General features: G+C 43.9%; 1 protein-coding gene and 1 long non-coding RNA gene across 14 annotated transcripts in view; one reads left to right on the top strand and one right to left on the bottom strand.

Moving 5' to 3' along the window:
• LOC129211696 (uncharacterized) overlaps positions 1-21,643 on the bottom strand; it is a 281,089-nt gene that overhangs the window by 144,899 nt on the left and 114,547 nt on the right. The gene's annotated exons all lie outside the window — the stretch shown is intronic.
• The window catches only part of LOC129211691 (vascular endothelial growth factor receptor kdr-like), a 135,483-nt gene that overhangs the window by 59,552 nt on the left and 54,288 nt on the right, over positions 1-21,643 (top strand). For all 4 annotated transcript variants that reach the window (XM_054839176.1, XM_054839175.1, XM_054839174.1 and 1 more), the window contains exons 7-11: positions 733-892; positions 1,483-1,600; positions 3,477-3,652; positions 14,656-14,806; positions 17,269-17,374. In XM_054839176.1, coding sequence (XP_054695151.1) covers positions 733-892; positions 1,483-1,600; positions 3,477-3,652; positions 14,656-14,806; positions 17,269-17,374 — 711 coding nt within the window. The remainder of the gene's footprint in view (positions 1-732; positions 893-1,482; positions 1,601-3,476; positions 3,653-14,655; positions 14,807-17,268; positions 17,375-21,643) is intronic.

Raw genomic sequence — 21,643 nt, 5'->3', positions numbered from 1 at the left:
GGAGTGTACGTCTCTTGTTGGGAAGAATAGCTGTCACATTTCTTCTGGTCTGTTTGTTCATCCCGGCTCACAGTGGCAAGTCTCAAAGGCAGCCGTGAAGGTTGTGAGCTGTCAATCTGCTCATCCGTCTTGGCATGTATTAAGTAGGAAAAAGTGAAACAAAAGCCAATTGTATCTGCTGAAATGTCCACCGAAGAATGAAATGTAAATTCTGAGTGTAGGTTCTTGAGCTTTCTGTGGAATGCAATACAAAAATGCCAAATTTGAAGTAGAAACATGTAAGAGACTGAGCATTCCCTTTGATGTACTAAACCCTTTCAGTTCTCCTAAGGAAAAACAGGGGGAAGAAGGGGGCTTTTCCAAATCAGTTCATTTATCTGAGATAGTGCTCATGGTTCTATTTGATGCTTGGAATTAAAATGATTGCTTTTTTTTCTTTTTAGTTCAGCAAAATAAACATTTCAAAGAAGCATATAAGCCTCTTGGAAAAGTGTAAAATCTGGTTCCTGATAATTGATTATTTCTTGATTTATATTGTTTACTTAAAGAAAGACTGCCTGATTTTGTTTTGGTGGAAGAAACTACAGAAAATGTAACAGAGAATTTATAGAAGTATAAGCAATATAGTGTTACTGAATTTTGTTTCTTGAACTCCATATGATGGAAGAGAGTTGCTTTTCTATGAACCCTCCTTAGGTTTCTAACATAAATGTAAAATTTTCCGATTTCCAGCACCCTTATCCTAGAAGAACGATAGACCAGAGTGGCATGGTGTATAAAGTTGGCAGTAGCCTGACAATTGAAAATGTCACCATGCAAGACGGAGGCCTGTACGTATGTAAAACATTCAACGTAACAAGGCTGGAGGCCAATGTCACAGTTACAGTGTACGGTAAGTTCTGCAGGTAAACCAGGATAGCCAAGAACTAAGATTGGTAAGCTTAAAGGATAATGCTACATTATTAAATCTGTTGATACACAAATGGCATTGGAAAGAATGCCAACTAGTTAAAACAACCATTAATCATCTATAATCTCTAATCGATCTATGAACGAGTCAGCACTCAGCACTGTTTTCAAAGAAACTTAAGAGAGTTCAAAACTGAGACATGTCTGAGGACATGGATTAACTGGGAGCAGAGCTGCTTTGACAAAGCTGGAACTAAGCGTCGTTGCTGATGCCCTGGAAAACCTGGCCTGACAAGAGATACCCCAGGCAATTTTACACACTGCCCCAGGGGCAACGCAGATGGACATTCTCTGCTTTAAATATGAAGTCCTTCATCTGGAGATAGACCTTACTGGCTGCGGCTGAGCTTTGCAGGGGAGCTGCGGTAACAGCTTGTCATTCCATTTGGTTGTCTGCAGCTTCTGCAGATCTGTATTGCAAAAAATCCAGGGTAGACACAACGCAATTGAAAGATGCGAGCGCTGTACTGTGGCAGGTCTGCCATTACTTCTCCTGCTCATTTCTCTTTCCAGACAAACCTTTCATCACGGTTTCACATAAGAAAGGGCCTTACTATGAGATTACATCAGGACACAAGTCACTGAAACTAGCTGCAAAGGTGGACGCCTTTCCTCGTCCAAGCGTCACCTGGTGAGTACCAACATCTTGAGCAAAATCAGGAATACGCAACCTTCTTTTGCACTCATCTAGAATAGATTTTCACTTTACCGCACAGATAAAAGATGAGAGCTGGGAATACTACTAGCTGTGGTTCAGCTAAGGAGATGTGACTCCTTTCGGTGCTGACATATGCTCTGTGAAGCTGGGCAAGCCATACTTCTTTCCCATGCTATCTTTCTCTCCTAGTCATGCAGAAAAGGGCCCTACAGGAAAAATGGGGGTTTCATTTACCCTGGACACAGAACTTTTTGGAAGATTCAAGTAGAAAGCTATTGGGGAAGGGCTGCCAGTTTACCAGCACTAGGGGTGGTCAGTCTGCAAAGAGGCAGTGCACAACAGAAAGCTGCGGGACACATTCTCAACATGAGAAATTGTTTTTCTTCATAATTTTTAAATAATTTTCTCCAATCCTGTACCACCAGCAACGTCAGATCCTTGCAGGCAAAGCAGTGAATCCTCCTGAGCAAACTAAAGGCTCCACCAGGACTCTAATGGATCAGTTTAATAGGAGGGGCAACATGTCAGCAACTCCAGGAATCATTCATTTTTCTCCTCATTTCACTCAATTCTCTCCCTTTCATCGCTTGTCCTCTCTCTTGCTACTTTTGCTATGCCTCATTCTACAGGGGGTCTTTAACAACTCCATCCAACACCTTATGCATCTGGAACTGTAGGAAACCCCGTACGACAGCTGGCACGGGTCTGCCTGTGCTGGCAGAGAAGGTGGCTTGGCTGAGTCGGCACCTGCACTGTGCCCGTTTCCTTGGCCAGCTGAGTGCCGCGCGGGGGGGCTGGCAGTCAGCAAAAGGTATCGGTCAGGGGTTTTTTTTTAAACACATGGGTTTGCTGCATTTTTATTTAGCATTGAAATAACATGAAGTTCTGTAATATTCACTCAGACCAGTGAAATCGGTGCTGCCAGGAGATATTTTTAATTGTTGCTGTTATTTAGGAGATGGAAATGTTTTTGTGAGTTGAAGTGAGGACTGTCCCCCTTTTCTCTGCCAAGGCTTTGTTCTCGGGGCTCGGCGTGGAGCTGCTTGGTAGCTGCCTGGGACCACCAGAGCTGCCTTCCCTGCATGTTCGAAGCTACAGCTGTTGATGTTGGAGGTCTCTCAGTACAGTTGTTTAAATGACTGTCAAGGAGGTTTCCAGCATTCTCAGGCAGTAGGACACATGCCCCAGCTTCTCCTTCCACCAAGCCTAAAGCTCTGTGTGTGGCAAAGTCTGGCCTATTTCATATTTATAACCCAAATCTGCATATTGGGTTAGCAGTGCGAGGAGTCTGCTCATGCAGACTTTGCTATCCTGTTCTTGGCTAATGAAGATTCAAGACTCTGAATTCCTCACTGACCTTCCTATTGACTGTAAATTCTCCAGGTCACAGACTTTAGCTTTTTCAGAAACAGTAAAGGGTCACATACACATATTGAAAGACAATTCTGCTTAATGAATATCTTGTTTTAAAACTGATGACATCATAAATTTTGGCTAACCCACGATTTCCCGCACTTAGTGTCGCACATCCAGCATAATAAGGGCTCATCTAGATGTACATTTCTGATCACAGTTGAGCATGCGAGAGGCACTGCTCATTCAGATCCATTAAAATATCTCTTTCCTGTTTGTTGGATGAAGCCATCCCACAGCAGTGCAGGCGCTACTCAGTTTTCATGTGGAAGGACAGAAGGAATAGATGTCCACTTCAAGCAGTGATTATAGATCTGTATTTCCCTTGCTGTTTCGGAATGACGGTTCTTTTCCCACCCTAATTTGGGTAACAGGTTTTCTGAGGGCCAACATGCATGCATGCACATGATGAGCTTTGATGGGACTTTCAAAACAGGTACAAGGATGGCAAACCGATCAAGGAAAACCACACTTGCTATGAGCCGGATCCGATGAAGTACAGACTGGGCATAAGGGATGTGAGACCAAAGCATGCTGGAAACTACACCATCGTCATAAGCAATGCAAAATATGGCCTGTATAAGAACCTCACCATGCAGCTGGTAGTGACAGGTAAGGACTTGATGTTTATCATGACTTCTCCTGGGTTCTTTCTCATTTTTTGTGTGATCCTACTTTACCAGTCAGCAGGAATGGGTGACATTTCCCCATGTTTAGCTGATATGAGCTGATACAGCACTGTGCATAGACCACCACCTTATTTAGGAACCACTGAAGATCCACCTCATTTCACCACATGTTAAATAGAAGCAACAGAATGGAGAGCTAGCATGAAGAGTTAGTCAAACTAGGTAATCTAAAGTCCCTTTCCACTGAGATACTGCACCTCAGAAATAGCCTGTGGCATCTTGATGTTGGGACAGCATCTCTGCAGAGGGAAGCAGAAATGGCTTGAAAGTGAACAAACTTAACAGGACTTAAATTTTAATAGAAGTTTGGGAGGATACCTAGTAGTGAGGTCTTGTTTCCCAAGAGAAGTGATGGAAGTTTTATCCCTTGAGATTAAAAACTAGCTTGGGCAAAGCACAGGAGAACATCCTGTGGGGACAGGAAAAGTCCCAACAGGGCTGACGGAAGGAACTAGATAAGCTACCCTGTCTTTTATGTCTCTCCATCATCCTGCTACAGGAATGCTTTCTAAGGCTGTATTTTGTGTATTGTCATTTATTTACTGGGAGCACTTGAGAGACAGGTTCATTTTTAGGGGAATCTGGAGAAAACTGAAGAAAAATGTGGTGTGCACTGAAGCAGGTTCACTTAACATAGAGGGAGAATAGATATTGGAATCACATTTATTAATCTCCCTTGCTGGGATAATGGAAGACAAAGCCACATTGTCTCTTTGCATATCCACTGCCTCTTTTAATCCATTGAATTTGGCAACTGAGATTGAATCACGAGGCCAAGTAGGAGTTCAGCAAAAGTCAGCTCTGCTTCCCTTTGTATTTCCCGAGGTTCGCTCGGGCAGTGAGATAGATGAAGCTATTGAGATAGGTTTGCTTTCTTTTCTGTGGTGAATTCTTTTCTCCTGATCCTCTTTACACCTAAAAATATTCTGAGTTGTCCTGCTTTGTACACTTACGTACTGTTGCACCACGTAACTTCCAGCATTTGTGTTTTTCTCATTTCACCTTTCTACCTTTCAGAAAGGAATAATGCGTAACAAACAGAGAACTGGTCACTGAGGCACATTTGGCCTATTAAAAATGCAAAATAAGATATAGTAGCTTAAACCGCCTTAAACATTACATAAACTGATGTGTGATTTAGGAGTGGAGAGAGCTAAGAACATGCTTATGACCAGGTTCTGCAGCTCAGCTGATGAGCAGGAATGTGTTACGCTGCGGTAATTTGTTCACTCGAGGTTGTTTATCCATACAATGGTTTTGCCGTCTTGTTAAGAGAACGGAAACGTTCAAAGGAAGAGAAAATTAGGAATGATAATAAACTATCTTGTCAAGGTAAATATTGGTGTTTGCATGCAATAGAGAATGTTTACTTGAAGAGCAGCCATTCCCTAAATAGGCATATAAAAAACAAACAGGCGCTGTTTGTATCAGCAAGATGCTATTTCAGGATTAAACCGTCCCATGCTATTAACTACAGTACAAGCCTTTCATCTTTATTGTGTGTACAAGCATGTGGTATTCTGTCTCTCACACACCATGCATGCCTAGCGTGGTGCTCATTGTTAGCCTTTCTGAGAGATCAGCCCAACAGAGACTTCAATCGGGAACAATTATTTCATTGCAAAAACACCACTTCTCAAGAGTCTGCAAAGTCCAGCAGCTGCAGGAATGTTACTGACTGGCGAAGGTGAGAAATGAACAGCAAGCCTGTCTCTTCTGGTAAAAGAAGGTCATCCCAGAAATGAGAGCAAGCAAAGGAAAATATCTGCTGAAGAGTGCCGTTGTTTTTAAGCTAAAGGCTGCAAACAATGAGGGAATTTGCCTTGACTGGAGACAGGACTGTCACAAAACACCTAGGAATCTCTCTTGCCTCTGCCAGGCTCTTCTCTGCAGCACTAACCTGACCTGCTGTATGTGAAGCCCTCAGCCAAGGAGAGGGTCGTTTTGCTGAGTTGCACGTGGGTAGAGATCAAAAAAGGCAAATTTTGCTCTTGAAGCTTATCCAACAGCAGCAAAGTGCCTTTTTTCTTGTGCGTGTAGTTAAAGGGACTGCTTTTTCAGATCTGGGAATCACTCGCTTTACTTTCAAAAAAAATTCTGAAGCTCCAAACTGAACACAGATTTGAATTTTTCCCTTAACTCCTCAACAAATAACCTGACGCTTTATCTCCAGTCGTCATGACTGATATCCTGGTATTGCACCTAAATAGATTAAATTGCTTGGAGTTTCAGCAGACACTTAGACGTGCAGAAGGAGACCAACACATAGTTCTGATCTATACTACCTATACTAGAAGATGGAAAATTATTTAAATGACTTTTGAATGAGACGATAAATGTCATTTGAATATGTTTTCTTTTGCTGCAAAGGGATGCTGCACTGAAGAAATTATAAGTAAGCATACAGCCCCCTCTCCTGTGAGTGTCTTCAAACTAATACATCGTTAACGTTCTGGAGCATCGCAGATAGCATAGCTGGCAGTCAGTGCCGTGACAAACCCAGCACTGTGAATTTGAACTAGGTGTAGAGGAAGTTAAAAGTTAATAGTGTTGCGAATTGTTGTTCACAAGCAAAGTATAAATAGCAGCAGGACTCATTCATCAAATTGCGCTATATTAATTTTTGCAGTGTGTTTTATTCAATAATAAAGGCAGCAGAAGAGAACCCTTTAAGCAGAATAAGAACAAGATAAGAAGTCACCTGCTTGAGCCCTGCAGGACAGGAGCTTATACGCAGTGTATCTCATGACCTGGTAGAAGACCAGCACTGCTGCAGGCTTTCCTTGGAGTCACCTCCCATCTACATAATTGGTAGCAATCACAGTGGTTCTGACATAAAGTGTACGCTGTATGTGCAAGGTATTTTACTCCATGGTAATGAGTAAAATATTAGGGGCTATTTCCCCCCCAAAGTTTTGTGTGGCCATAGAAGTGATGAGTATCTGCAGAGAGCAGAGGTGTCCATCGTCTCAGCTCCACAGAGCCAAGAAGGAGCAAAACGAGGAAATAACTCCCAGAGCTGCAGGGAGGGAACTGACAGCAATGCCGGCCCGAGGCGAGGACCTGGTTGACAACATGCAGGAAGGAGGCACACGAAGACGTGCGAGTGCTGCCTGGCCTGGAGGAGAATTGTGCTGCTATTCAAAATATATCTCTTTAAGAAGTGGCTTAGCTGTGCCTCTGGTCACCCGTGCTCCCACTGCAGCTGGAATTTAATCTTGCAGGAGCACATATCTCCCTTGTGGAGTCGCTTTGGCTCATTGTAGGACTCAAGTCCCCAGGAGGTAGCTGATTGCATTTTCAAAACACTCCTTCTTTACATATTTACACATCAAACACTGTCCAAGAAGCGGCGGGTTGCTGTGTTTTTGTTTTGTTTGATTAAATTCTTATTGAGAAAAGCTTCAAGAAAATAATGTCCTGAAGAATTTGGAGGGGAGGGAGCAAGGAGAAGGAACAATCCTACCAAACAGCTGGTGGCTGCACATCTGAGCCAGCCAAGAAGGAGAAATGTGGGAGAAAAGAGTTATTCCAGGCTGGAGTACAAAGCAGTTTCAGAACAAAACATAAACAAAAACCCCCTCAAATCTATTTATGGGCAAGCAGGCTGCATTTCATTCTCACCCTTGTACAAGTCATCTGCATGTATCAGGGTTCTTGCTGAGCCCTCACGGAGCAGTCAGCATGCTCCGACCACCATGTTGTGAGTGAAGATTGTATTGAAGCATAAGTTAAGTCAAACATGGGATGAATAACCTCCTTCACCACTTTGCCTTTCTTCTTTGTCCCAAAGTTTCTCTCCTGTGCTCCCTCAAGGCTCTTCCAGCAAATATTGCTTTGGGTTCCAGCTGCTCTAGTCAATTGAAATTACATTCCCTCGTAGAGTCCTTGATCCCCCCAACCTCTTGTGTTCTATCTATAAGAAACGCAGGATTAAGTGCTAGAAATAGCCTCTGCCATAAGAAGTAGTAATTCACAGGCTCCTTATGAATTCCCTCTCTCCTGGGCAAGGACTGGAATAAAAGGGGTGCATGGAGAACTCACGTGTGCATTGCCATGTGCTCCTTGTTATGTCAGCGAGGTGACCGGCTGTACCTTGATTTGTCACTAGGGAGAATTCGCTCCAGAGCACTTAATGATGCATATGTTGCCCTACTCTGTAGTCAGGCCAGCTTTTCATATTTGGTTTAAAATCAAAGGCAAAGGGAGGTCTGTGCCTGACCTACTTTGGCTTGCAATGGATGAGTTGACATCAAAGGAGTCCCCAGTGATCTCCATAAAAGTTAATAAATATGTGGTGATCCACGTGAACAATACCCCATCACCTCAACCAGACCCAGAAATAGTCCGAAGAGGGAAATGAGCCTTCAGGATGAGGTTAATACATTCGGGCTATGCCAGTTCAGAGAAAAAGAGCTCTTAGAGCGATGGATCTCAACTAAGCCAGTAGAAGACAGAGAGGAGACTCCCACAGTCTTTTGTGCATGGAAGGGCCACTGAAATCTCTAAGCTGGACGCTGTTGCACTGTGAGAAACACGAATTTCTTTGGATTATTACTGCAACCCAACTGATGTTTAGGTTAAAGGACTGAGCCAGATATGAGAAGCACGGCTACATAAAATGACCTACCTTCACCTTGCCTGCATGGTTCAGTATCCTGCCAGGACTGGTTTGCCTTTGAGTATCGTATCCATCTCCTGCATAGCTCCTTGGAGGATGACCCATTCAGGAAAAGTCAAAATAGAAAATCTAATTTTCCATCTCCTGGGCCAGCCGAGCAAACTAGAAACCCCAAAATAAAACACAGCCTGTCTCCATCCAACCGCTGTTCCAATGTGTTCCTCCCCAAGCCCATCGCTTTGCTTTCCTCCTGGGTACTGGCAGCAATGGCTGTGGCCAGTGCTTTGGGTGGGCAGGACACTCAGCTGAGGAGAGCAAGGACAAAGAGATACAGTGCTCCAGTCTATCCTTCAAGTCTCATTTATCGGACACAGGCAGGAGAGAAACAACTGACTTTTTCTGGGAGATAATATGAAAGAAAAGATGTAGCGGCACAAACAGACTGCAGTGGGCCTTTCCGGCACACTAATTATTAGCAAATTATGAAGAATTTTCTCACTGACATCATGCAAACCCCACACACTTGCAGCTCCGCAGTCCCGTCTCCACTCAGCCTCTGTGTGCTCCCAGGAGAGCCCCTAATGAAAAAGTCAGATGAGCTATTTTCATTTTGTTGGAAGTAGCCAAAGCAATTTTAGGAAGAGGAAGGTGGGGGCCTGCTGGAGTTTGCCAGAAAAATCTGAAGCATTCAACTCACGTCTTTGCAGCAGCAATCTCTCTCTGACAGCCCTTAAAAACCAGAGTGGTGGGGGGGAAGTCGGAAAGTGGCAGCATGTGGTTTCCACGCTGTCTCTCAGCCAAGCCTGCAGGTACATTAACTGTTGTTTTTCTCTTTTGAAAAGCAGGCAAAGGGGGCAGAGACAAAAATCCTAGAAAACTGCCTGCTCTGCTAAAAATTAAGCCGTTTATCATAACACATTTGCTTTTGAACTCTGTTTAGCCACAAAAAATAAGACAGGGAGAGACAGACAAGAGAACCCCCTTTTTTTTTCCCCCAAAGCTTGGATGCACCAGGGTTGAATGACAGATCTGGGAAAGGTGGTACAGGACTGGAAAAGACAGCTTTCTTCCTACACAGTGAAGCCAGACACATGCAAAAGTGACAGTACAAGGTCAGAAAAAACAAAACCAAGCCGCATTGCCATTTTAACAACAAAATTCCCTGGAGGGTAGGTCAAGTGCCCTGTGATTTTTCTTAGTATTTGTTCATACAGTATCCAACTGCATGGCTTCTCTTCCATTTGCTTCCACCCTGCTGGCATTCCCAGCCTGTAACAGCGGGTTACAATGGAGCAGCAGGGTGTGTGTGCTAGAGATTAGGCAGGCGACCGATAATCGGTGACCCTAATTCTATTCCTGGCCGTGGTATTGACTCACGGAGAGATTTTGGCCACTCGTTTCATCTTGGCATCTGCTTCCGCAGAGGTACCGTGGGGACAGTGCCACGCACCCACTTCACAGCAGCCTTGTACGTAGTGCTGCGCAAAATAAAACAGAAAAGCAAACAGAACGAAACAAAGAAAACCACCCAGACAAAATCAGCTGGGGTCAAGCACAATGTTCTGTTCAGCCTGAAACAAAAGTTTTGTTTTCAGGTCATTTAACTAAATTTTTCTTTCTTTCCTTTTAACAAAAAAGAAAAGAAAAAAAGCTGAACACGGGCAGTGTTTTTACTTTGGGGAAACTTTCATCCTCTTTTTCCCATACTGTTTGACCAGTCCAAACTTGTATTAATGAGTTTCCTATCTACCATACAGAATATTCTCCTAGCTCAACCTGCAGAGCTTATAGTTCCATTAAGTACCATACAAACATCAGATGAAAGATTCTAAAGTGCAAATTATTTTTGCTTTTAGGAAACAGAAAGGATAAATAGAAAACAAGTTGCCTCTCTATCAATAGTTTTAATGAAGTCCCATGTCCAGCAAGGTACATAAGGTTGAGACTAAATGCTTCACTGGACCACTCTATGTTATTTTAATGATGTGCTTAATGTGAAAAGATTTTTTGAAACCCAGTTTAAATGGTAGTGGAGAAGGTACATAAACAGCAGTTCAGTCAGAGGTCACTGAAAGGAAAGCAAAGTTTCTCTAAAAAAGGCAAAGAAAGTTGCTACGCGCTGTCCTCTATATTTGGATGCTCCTCTGGGTGACAAGTGTGCAACCCCATAATAACATCTGCAATGAATTTAGAGACACAAGAGTGTCTTGCAAAAGGGGTAGTGCCAGAGGGTTAATGTCCTAATCCTCGTACAGATTATTGGCTCCTAATGCCACAAACCAAAGATAACACTGGAAAGTAAGGTGAGATTTACATAATGCTGATGGATTTGAATTTTACAGTAAGCAGAGCTGCTTTTTGATTGCATTTCACAGTGCAGCAGCAGCAAAGTCGTTAGTTATTCAGGTCAGCTCTCACACCAGCAATTGCACCTCTGCAAAGCGAGTTGGGGATACAATCACACTTTAAGCCAGAGAGGACGAAAACCCATTTATTTCGATACATTTAAAGCCATCTGAACATCGCCTGTTCCAAATGCAGCCAGAGACGAGAAAGCTTTTAAGGTTTGTTTGGCTTCTGCTTGAGAAAACTCAGCCTGGGGAGGGCAATGGCCAAGGGACGGGAGGCAGAGGCTGAAAGAAAGCAGGGTGATCTCGGTGCGGGGGGAGTGGGAAGCAAGAATTGGGATAGCGAGGGATACTTCAGGTCAGGAGTGAAGTGTATTTAAAGATCCCCTCTTGCAGGTCAGCACTGCTGTAGCAGGCAGGACTGCCGGTTGGGGGTAAGGCTCTATGGGAAGGTGTTCGGTGAACCCAAGGTTTAGGGTGCTGCGGGTCAGGCGCTCGGCACAGTCGCAGAGCTTCAAGGAGAAAGGAGGACTCAGCACTGCACTTGCTGGAGGAGGCAAGGTGCGCTGCAGGGGCTGTGCAGAGGCAGCTGGCTTTACTCCACTTCTGGACTGCCAAGAGTCCAGTGCCTGCTAAAGCTCTCCATTCCCAACAGCCTTTTTTTTTTTTTTTTGCATGCTTAAAAACCAGAAATCCAAATGCAAATGTACGTGCGTGTGTGGAATCCACACTTTAGATGCAGAATTTAACCAGAAATGTACCTGGATTTTGGCAGTGCTTACCCCAAGCCTTACCCCACGCCTAAACACGAGCGAAGATAAACAAGAGTTTGTGCATAATCCACCGTGCTGCTTAGTAAGTAAACATGAAAGAGAAAGCAAAGCACTGTTTGGAGGAGGGAGAGTTATCTGAGACATACACTACTAGGTGTACCTTAGATAATCACTGGCTTTAGGCTAAAAACTCCTCATCAGGCTAATGTGGAGAGCCTTTTCGCAGGTGAGACTGCTGCAGATGCTGAGCCTACTGTCTAGTGACAGTCTGAGCAAATCTCAAAGGCCCGTACCCACCACGGAAGCCAGTTAGCTTCTTTCCATCACTGAGAGAGGCAACTTCTGTAAACAGAATTTGGCCCAACAGCGAGCGAAGCGAATGGCAAAGCTTCAGTTGCCTTCGGGGGCACGGTAGGAGGTGAAACGGCCAGGACAGCGTGCAGAGGTTTGGGAAGTTTTCAGCCCAAGAAATATCTCCAAGAAGTATCTCCAGCCAGCAGTGCACCGGGGTCAATGCCAACACCCTCACAAGCCCAAAGGAGGCACAGTCAAAATTGGGGAAGGGCCTCACCCCCTCTGCGATAGCAGTAAGAGTCGTTTGCAGAACGACACCTACCGCCATTGCAACCCTGGTGGGGAAAAAGAGAGAGACGCTTCTTAAAATTGCTTCAGTTCCTGAGTGTCATGCCCATAATTAGCTACGACCTCACACTAACTGTGTTATAAGGCACTGTGAAAGAAATGATGGGGAGGCATTTTTAGCCAGCCCCTCAAGTTTTAAGAAAATAATTGCTTAAGCCTCATAAATAATAATAATTTCAATTGATGAATCATTTTGACTCATTTTAGGTTTCAAGTAATATTTAATAGTGCCATGCAGTAAAGTAATTGTGGAATTAAGAATTCATTCGTCACTCATGTATGTTCTTATTTGAATTAGATCAAGTTAAAATTATTATTTCTTTTTAGAAGGATAATTTAAATGACAGTCAACGTGTTCATCATTTCACCAAGAGTATAGAAAAATCTCCTAATATTAAAAGATTGCAATCAAACCTTGTCTCCCCATACTCCTTCACATACACAAAAACACGCAAACGTAGTCTCCCTCCTCGAGTGTGTAAGCTTTGTTTTGACAGCCCAGAAAACATAACACTTGAGTAACCTTTCACATAACACTTGAGTAACCTTTCACACTGAACTTAGAGTCTCTTTCTCCAAGTGAAAAATCACGCTTTTGAGGTCAGTCCAGACATGCCGAACACAGGATTTGAGACTGAAAAGAAAAATGTCTGAGGTAATGAAAAATGTGCTGCTCCCTCCAGGGACTTTTAGAAAATTATTTTTATGATCAGAAATAATTTACTGATGGAGAATGAGTCAGTTACAAGGAAAATGCCAGTTACAAGGAAATTCAACATTAGTCCCAATAATTTGTCCTGTGGATTGCTCACAAATCTCAAAGCATTCGATCAGCAATAGGTCGCCTAACCCAGAGCGATGTGGTGCAGGAAACCCCACGTCCATGTTAGGGATGAGGACACGAGTCTGAGAGACCCTAACCACAGTCTGAAGTACTCTCCCGTCTGCTCCCTTCTTCATCTTCCCCTTCACAAAAAGACAATCCCTCGCCCTGTCTGAAGGGACAAAGGACTGAAGAGTGGATTTTTGGAGCCTGACAGAACATCATCTGCAGGCAGACGGAGAAAGAAGACTCAACCAAGTGAAATGTTAATCAGGACCTAATGAAGGTTCTTTAAAGCAGCTGATGTTTTACCATACCATGGGAGTTAGTATATGGCTGAACCAACTACAGTCCATACTCCTTTCACGTGGTGGAGAAGAAAACACTGATGTATTTTCAGGCGATGATGAGGTCAGAAGATCTTTCAGAGCTTGACCTGGCAGCCATGAGAAATGGAAAGCGAGGATCCCACCAAGACACGGGATCAGCCTCGTCAGTCCTCTTGTAAGAGGAGAGGGCTGGAAGGGGAAAAAAGCTATTTAAAAAAAAAGAGGGAAAGGGCTCAAGATTGATGAGGTGGGCAGTAGCTCATATTTACATATCTGGGGCCTCCTTGACAGCAGAAAAAATAAGTTAACCCGAAAAATAGAAATCTAATCTACATTCACTTCCCAACTTGTCAAAAGCCCCCAGCGTAAAGCAGCCGCACTTGGCTACACAGAGGTGTTCCACAGAGAGACCCCGACCAATAAATCTGTTTGATTTCCTGTTATGAGAAGCAGAGATATGGCCAGGGATGGGCAGAGCTGTCTGCATAAGGGAAAAGCCTGTGCTTTCACCCCAAACTCAAACCCACCCTCTTCGAGGTTAGGAAAAGTTCAGTTCACTTTGGGGATTTTTTAGCATTATTTCTCATTTTTGCATGTTCCCGTGGGAGCTGGAAGTAGATGGGACAAAGCATTTCTTTCCTGCTGGCAACAAGCAGCCCTGAAAGTGTCACACAACAGTTTGTTCTTGAGAGATTGCCAGTCCAAGGGTGTGATCTTGCAACCCCTCCAGATGTGAATAACGCAGGGACATTTTTAATGGTTTTGCTGTTGGTGAGAATGTCTTGGCATTACTTTACAAGTGTCTTCTCTCTGCCGCTTCCTCCTCGCTTTCTTCGTCCCTTCACCCAGTGTCCATTCCACATGAACAGAAAAGGAAAGCAAAGTTTTCAGATCAAAAAGACTTTTTTTTCCAAAACCCTGGGGAGAACCTGCACAATGGTAATAATATTGCAGACCAGCAGCTGTTTGATAAGGTTCCTCTCAGGAGGTGACATCAGAAGCTGAACGCTGTTTTGCCTGCAGTGCATAGACTAACAGCCTGATCCTGCAGTCCCTGACCAAGAGATGTTTCATGGCATAAATTTTCCAGAAGTACAGCAGGTCCATGACAACATCTGAAAGCAATTAGGATGAATGTGGTAGCATTTCAATGTATTTTCTGAAACACCACAGCTAATACCCATGTTCCTGCGAAGGTATACTTTCAGTACTGCTGGTAACTTCCCTACAGCCTCAGTAGCTGTAGTAGCTGATGATGTAGCTGATCATCACTTAGTGATCACAGTGAAAAGTTTCGAAATCTTTCACGGAAACAGGACCATGACCGTGGATGTAAATTTGCTTGTTTGCATTTATTTTTTGTGGTTTTGTTGTGTTTTTTTTTCTTTAGAGAGACCCAAAATCTATGAAAAGGAAACTGATTTTGATAAGATTGAGCGGGTGGAACTAAGAAGCAAACACAAAATCCAGTGCACCGTAAGCGGGAATCCTGACCCGAAGATCGAGTGGAAGTGGCAGCCCTGCAGCCTCACAGACACGCTGTAAGTGGACACTCCTACAGATGAACATGTTGCAAAATAGTTTGGTAGTTTCGAGTCAGTTTTTCTTTCCAGTACAACTTATTTATCTTACTTAAAAATCACAAGCAGTGAGTCCCCACCTAAAATCTCAAGGGTTACGATCCCAGCAGACACTTAGTTGTGTATGATCTTGGAGTTAATGTGCACCTTCTATATTATCAGAATTGTGTCAAATAAGTTTAAAGTGATTAAAGATCAGGCTTGAATTTTCTTCAATTTGACAAGCAATGCCCCTCTGACTTACCAAGATCTTTTCTTACACCTCTTGGATGCAGCCTACATGGTTGACAAAGAAAAAAACAAATAGGTGCTTTCTGTGTGGAGGTTACACATTTTTTTCCCCTGTAAGAGCTGTTGTCAAACAAACCTGCTGAAGGCTTGGCTTCATTTAGTGGCCATATGGAATTTATGCCACTTCCTAAGGGCTGTCTTCACTAGTGCACACTGAGCATCGGCTCCTGTGGCAGCATCTCCGTTGCAGAAGCTGGAAAAGGTAGCCAAACCTTCACGCCTTGCTGAGGGCCCTTCTTTGCTAAAGTCTGGAGGCAGCCTGAGGTGTGAAGACACAGAAGCAAGTCACTGGGTCAAAACTGTCAGAGAGGAATGAGGCAAGTTAAAACACAAGATGCCTTTCGAGATTTGCCTTATACAAGTAGACATTTTCTTTGCTCCTGCTTTTTTATGAGTGATCTATAGAGAGAGGTCTTGGCTCAGGTCTGAATGCTTCCCCTGATAGCCCCAGGAGACATACAGGACCCATGTATAACAATTCTGACCCCATTTCAACTCTTCCCTGCAATGAGAGGGCTGAAGTCAGTTTTTCCATCCATAAACAATAAAGGCAGGTCTAGGAAGCAAGAGAGAAAATTGCTGGATGATTCCTTATTTTCTCAGTATTTCAATGCTTTTCCAAATGCTGTGAATGGCAAGTCATGAGATGGAAAAATCACAGAGAAGCTCCTTTCCCAGGTTCTCTGCTGCAGCAGTTGCACTGATGTTGGGTGACTGAGTCTCAGGTTGGGTCTAAAAAGGGACCTTGTGGAGGGACACAAGGGAAGTAGCCCGTTACCTTGTTTAGGTGGCTACACTGCTCCTGCAGGAATAAAACGGCAGAGATCTGTAGGCTTAGGTAGGGCTGTTGGCATCGCAGGTCAGCAGAAGGCACACAAGCTGCTGCTTCGGAGGTGTTCACAAGAGCATAATGGAAACACCACATGGAAACAGGTTATGCATTCTGTAGCCACAGAGATGACCTGAAATCTTTTCCAGACCTTTCTGTCTAGGGACAGAGAATTGGTCATGAATACCAAATTAAGCCAGATTCCAACCAGTGACCTGGTGGCAAAAGACCTCGTATAACCCTTGTTCCAGCTTTCTGACTCTCTGATCTTATCAATTTAAATACAATTGCAGAGTGGTGTCTACCTCTTCTGGCCTCCGCGGCAGCCTTATCTTTTCCCAGCAGAAGCTGTAGGAGGATTCCTGTGGGAAATGACACAGACCCCATTTCCTCCTGTTGTCTCACTTCCTCTCTCTCTCTCTTTCTCTCCCCCCTCCTCACTAGCACACTTTGAATCCCAAAACACTATCATTGTTCCTTAGAGCCGTGATGTGATTTGCTTCCTTCGAGTTTTTTCCCTTCATCCTCAAGAAAGAATTGTGCCTTGCAGGAAGTCACTCAAGACATCTTCTAATTAGGCTCTTCTGAGAGATAGAAACCCTCCCTTGACCCAGGGTGTTACCCATGCATCTTGTGCAGATTTGGCAAAGGCACAGCTGATTTATGGATTAGTTTTCTGCAGCATCGCCCTTGGTCATCACATATAGAAGTCCACTTTCATCTTGCCTCCTACAATCCTAATCTGCTGTGGTGGGCTCAGAGGCCGCTGGGACCGGCCATGGGAAGTGCGGTGCCTCTGCTGAGGCAGGGGAGGCCATAAGGACACTTTCCTGTTGTGCATAGACAAACACCCTCAGCAACATTCCCTTCCCTGCAGTTTTGAATGACCGGCATTTTGAATTTTGAAATGCGCTGCAAGTGCTAAAAGAACACTTAGAAAGGCACAGCTGCATTGAGTTGGAGTATAACTCATATTAGCCACATTAAACTCACATGATTTAATTAGTTGTCTAGTATTTTCTGTTTTCAATGTTCAGAAAGTTTGAGGGGTTTCCTTGCTGGTCATATTCTGATCTTTGTCTACCTTTGTCCAGGTGCTTTGTAAATAATTTTGAAATGTTGCAATGAAGGAATATAGTAGCTTCACGCAGAGGTAGCAATCTCCAGCAGCAATAGCTTTCAGGAGTTTTTAAGACCTATGACTGTTGCCTAAGAATGACATTTTCTGTCTTTTATAATGCCTCCCTGGGTTATCTGCAGTGAGTCGGGTTCTTGAACACCACCTTTGCTTTTCTACCTCCAGATGCAACCCCGACGGGCAAAAAATTGTGGTTCAGGAGAACATGTTTATAGGCAACAAGATCAGAAGCATTGAAAACATAACCCTGAAGCATGGGGATAAAAGAAAGGTATGTGTCTGATGAAAATCTGAGCAATGATGTCATGGAATAGCAGTGGGCTTTACGGAGGGGACGCTGTGCTCACATGGAGCTCTCTCCCAGCAGTTCCCAAGCTGCTGCGGGTTGTTAGCATGCTTTAAATTCCACAGCCCTGGGATCATTTTCAGATCTCTGCTGTTTATAAATGCTGGGATTCTGGCAATGATGTCACATACCCTGTTTAAAACTCTCCAAAGACTTTTGGGTCAGAAACCTCTCTGTCTCCCTCAGTCTTGAGAAAGTGTAAGAGTGGTTCAGTGTAAGAGGGGTCCTGTGAAGCGCACACAACTGATAAGGACCCTGAGTTCATTAAAATGCTTAGCACTTAGAGAGCACTTAGAGAGCACTGCCCAACCTTGCCTACTCTCCCAGTAGCAGGAGTAAAACAGCTGTGTAATTTAAGGGGCCTACGGTAGCCACAGATAGCTGGCCTGATTTTCAGAGTGTGTAAGTGCCTGCAGTACCTGCCTGTTTCGATGGGAGTTGTCAACCTTTCTTTACCCATTTGGGTTGCCAACCATGTAAGCGAGCCAATGAAAGTGGGAAGAGACCTCCTTCCTTCTCCACTTCCCTGCCTGCTTCCCCTTCCAAGCAGCACCGGGAGCACACTTCCTGCACGAACCACAAAGATCCCAGCCATGAATTGTCTGTTAAATGCCTCCCGGGTACCTGTGGTGATACCGAGTGATACTGTTTACACCGCGTCCATGCTAATCCTTGAGCAATTGCTGCAGCTGTTCTGCTCTAGGTTCACAGACTCCTGGCGATGCCGAGGAGATGCTGTGGTCTGGCTCCGCCAGTTGTTTTACCCCTGTTGGACTTACAGAGGTTTGTGGCTTTAGGAGCGGTTTGGCAGCTATAGGTTTCGAGGTGGATGCTCCAGATAATTTAGTGCCTAATCCTGCAAGGTGCTGAACGCTGCAGTTTGTATCCTGGTATACCTTTAAGCATATGATAGCTCTTGGGCTACTCCCATGCTTAAAGTTAAGCGCAAAGCTAAAGTGCTCTTCTGGATTGGGTCCAGACTAAATCAGCATCTGGCAGGATCAGTGCCTTAGCCATCTGCTCTTTCTCATGGAGACTTTCCAGCTCTAAACATAATCTAAAACAGAGCTCTGAAAACATGGAGGTTGGGCTGGGAAGGAGAAATTCGGTGTTCATTTTTCATTCCTGAGTTTTCCCCTTGCTGGAAGATATTTATAAATTGGATTTATTTAGATGGCATAGTGCCCCTTAAGCTCTGGTTTTATGTGTTCTCTAAGAATTTTAGATCTTAGGTAAAAGCAACTACCTACAAAGTGCTAATTACTTGTAAAAATGGAGGTTGGTGACATGTACCTACAAACTTTCTTCCTTTTCTAAGGCTTTCTGGTTGCTGCATGGACTGACAAGAGTTTTGTGGCTCTCATGGCTACTGTTTCTCTCCGTATATACAGTCTGTCTAAATATATGATCTGGTGTCCAAGAGTTTAGTTTGTATCTCATGATCAGTCTTAAAGTTATGTTAGTCCCCATATAAAAGTGAAAGGTTTCACAATTGCTGACTCAAAAACTATCTGTCGGTTGCTGAATTGTCCCACGTGCCGGGATAGTGAGACACCTCAAAACAGAAAATTAGAAACATTTTTCTTTGTTTTATGCGTAAGTACGACACTCCCATTTCTTCTACCAACTTTGCTAAGGCAGATATGCAACTGGGTGAAATTTTAGTCTGCTAGTGGACTTAGGATGGGATTTGGCGGCAGTCTGTGAATGAGGTGTTTTAGGAGTGCCACGGAGCTCCTGGATCCAGTGGGGCACCCCAAACACATCCACAGTCTCACACCTTGAGTACCACCAACAGCCCCGAGGCCGCTCCTCGCTCCGCCCTGCACACCCATCTCTGCTTTTTCTATAGACTCCAGGCATCCTGAACTCTTCATTTTTTCAGACATGTTCAAAGCTAAGCCTACTTAAGCTTTTACATATTTCATTATTAAAGTTTCATTAAAATACTTCTTTACAAGTTATGTAAGTTTATAATTTATAGTATATTCATTCTTTTAATCTCCTGCTGATCCACTGGTTGAAAACACATTCGGAGGTGTTTCCTAGAAATTTTTATGCCCTGATTAAGATTTATTCAAATTAATAAAACTAGATTTTATGAATCGCAGGTTTCAGCACTTTGTCTCCCTGCTTACATTAACAGACAATTCCTCTCCTTCCTCCTTTCTGAAGTCCAAGGCTATCTGTGTTAAGTGGAGTCTTTAGATAATAGGATATAATTCAAAAAAGACACTGATGAAAACTCATAGCCTTCAGACTTTTCCTTGTATTTTATCAGTCGTTATTCCCACCAGAAATGGAACAGACAGGAAACAGCCCAATCCATTCCCACCACGTCCTAGCAAGTAATTCATCTGCATTGACTAGCCAGATGAAATAATAAAGATGTTGGAGTCTGACTGAGCGTGGCTTTTATTGCCTGTGTTACGGAGCTGGGATTAGCTGAGATTGGTTATTTTTCCTGTGTGATTTCAGCCTGTCCAATGATAGCTGGAGTCTGAGAGCAGAAGGTGGAATTTACCCAGTCTCTAAGATTTCTCAGCATCCCTAGCGTTCACCCTCCAAGAGCTGTAGCAATACATGCTGGTTCAGCAACAGATGAAAAAATGCGTTAACTTTTTAGCGCTGCTAAGAACATGGGAACAAGCCCCCAGAAATCACCAGATCCCGAATCTTGCTCACAAGCTAGCTTGCAGGGCAGCAAGCAAGGACTCTTCCAGCAGACCACTGATGCCTGATGTGATCTTTGAACACATCAAGATCTTTAGACATCTGTTTGACAACAGTGGCATGGAAAATTGAGGTCTCTTGTCGTCTTTGTCATAATGATTATTCTGTTACTATTCCACAGATAGAGAAGTGAATTTCTCCCCCCTCCTGTCTTCAAAAGGCTGTCTCATTCCTAAAGAAAAGCATGTGGTTATCGTTAACCTTATGATGTACTTCACTGAAGTTTTGGTCAAATAGTGGTTGCGGCAATTGCATCATGTTAGTTTAATTTTCTCAGTGGTTTTGAGTCAATATTGAACTTTTCACTTTGTGATTTAACCTGCTGTGCAGCTGCCTCTGAAGACTGCTTTTTAACACCAGGTGAAACACCCAGGATTGCATGAATTGCCTGAATTTCCTCTTCGAGTTGCAAGGAGCTAGGCTGTTATTTTATTTTCTGGTAGTAAACTGAATGTACTGGTCTGAGCTTAGGAGAACAGGACATAGGAGAAAAGAATAGCAAGATCCACACATAATTCAGTCCTCATTGGAGGTTTCTTTTCACCTCTTCTCTCCCTTTCACGTACATATGAGAGAGTGGCCTGCAATGAAACCCGTACGTCTCTTTTGCTGGTGAAAATTCATAACCACTGAAGAAAATTGATGCCAAAATGCCAGGTTTAGACCTCCTGAAGGAACAAAAAGACTACATTAGAGTAGTGGGATGCATTTGGTGCAAAGTATGTGAGCAACTCGGGCTGTTTAAATGTGTCACCCTGTGTGGGTGCCTGTTTCGGCGAGCTCCCACAAGCCTTGTCATGTCGGTCGCTGGCAGGGGAAGGTGAACAGTCACACGGCTAGGTTTTTGAACAAGCATCTGCTCTCTAGCCCAGATATTTCAGGCGCTGCCCAAGCACAGGAGCACAAGGACTACTATGCTGTCCTTGGCAGGTCTTCTTGAGAGAGCCTGGCTGGCAGCAGGGACGTAAGAGATAGCCCTCTGTCTTCCTTGCCATCTTAAATTCATTACTCGCAATCTCTGGGTGCAAGGAAGAAGTATGGGGGTGGTAATTGCTCGTGACAAGCCAGCACCTACCCACCTCCCCTAGGGCCAGAGAGCCATCAGTCCATCCATACTAAAAATGCATACCGGTTCCTCCAGAGGCACCTCAAACCTCTGGTTTTCCCCAGTTTCCTGCCCTGTCCAGCACCTTTCCTGATTCTATGATTCTACCATCAGCTCTGCCAGACTCTGTGAGGAAGGCGATGATTGTTCTCCATTTACAGAGAGAGGAACACCCACTGTCAGAGATGAGAGCAAACCCTAGAAGTTCTCAGTCAACTCACAGACTTCTCTGATCACTTGTCCTCAATCCATCCTTTAGTGTGTTTTGAATGAATGAACGAAGATCATGGATCAAAATTGTCAGGCTATAAAAATAAGTGTTATTCTGTGCCATTCAAGTAGATGGATTGGGAGCT

This window comes from Grus americana, chromosome 12, assembly GCF_028858705.1.
Source record: "Grus americana isolate bGruAme1 chromosome 12, bGruAme1.mat, whole genome shotgun sequence".
NCBI classification, from domain to species: domain Eukaryota; kingdom Metazoa; phylum Chordata; class Aves; order Gruiformes; family Gruidae; genus Grus; species Grus americana.
The sequence above is the reverse complement of the archived record's forward strand: the minus strand, read 5'-3'. Positions and strand labels throughout refer to the sequence as shown.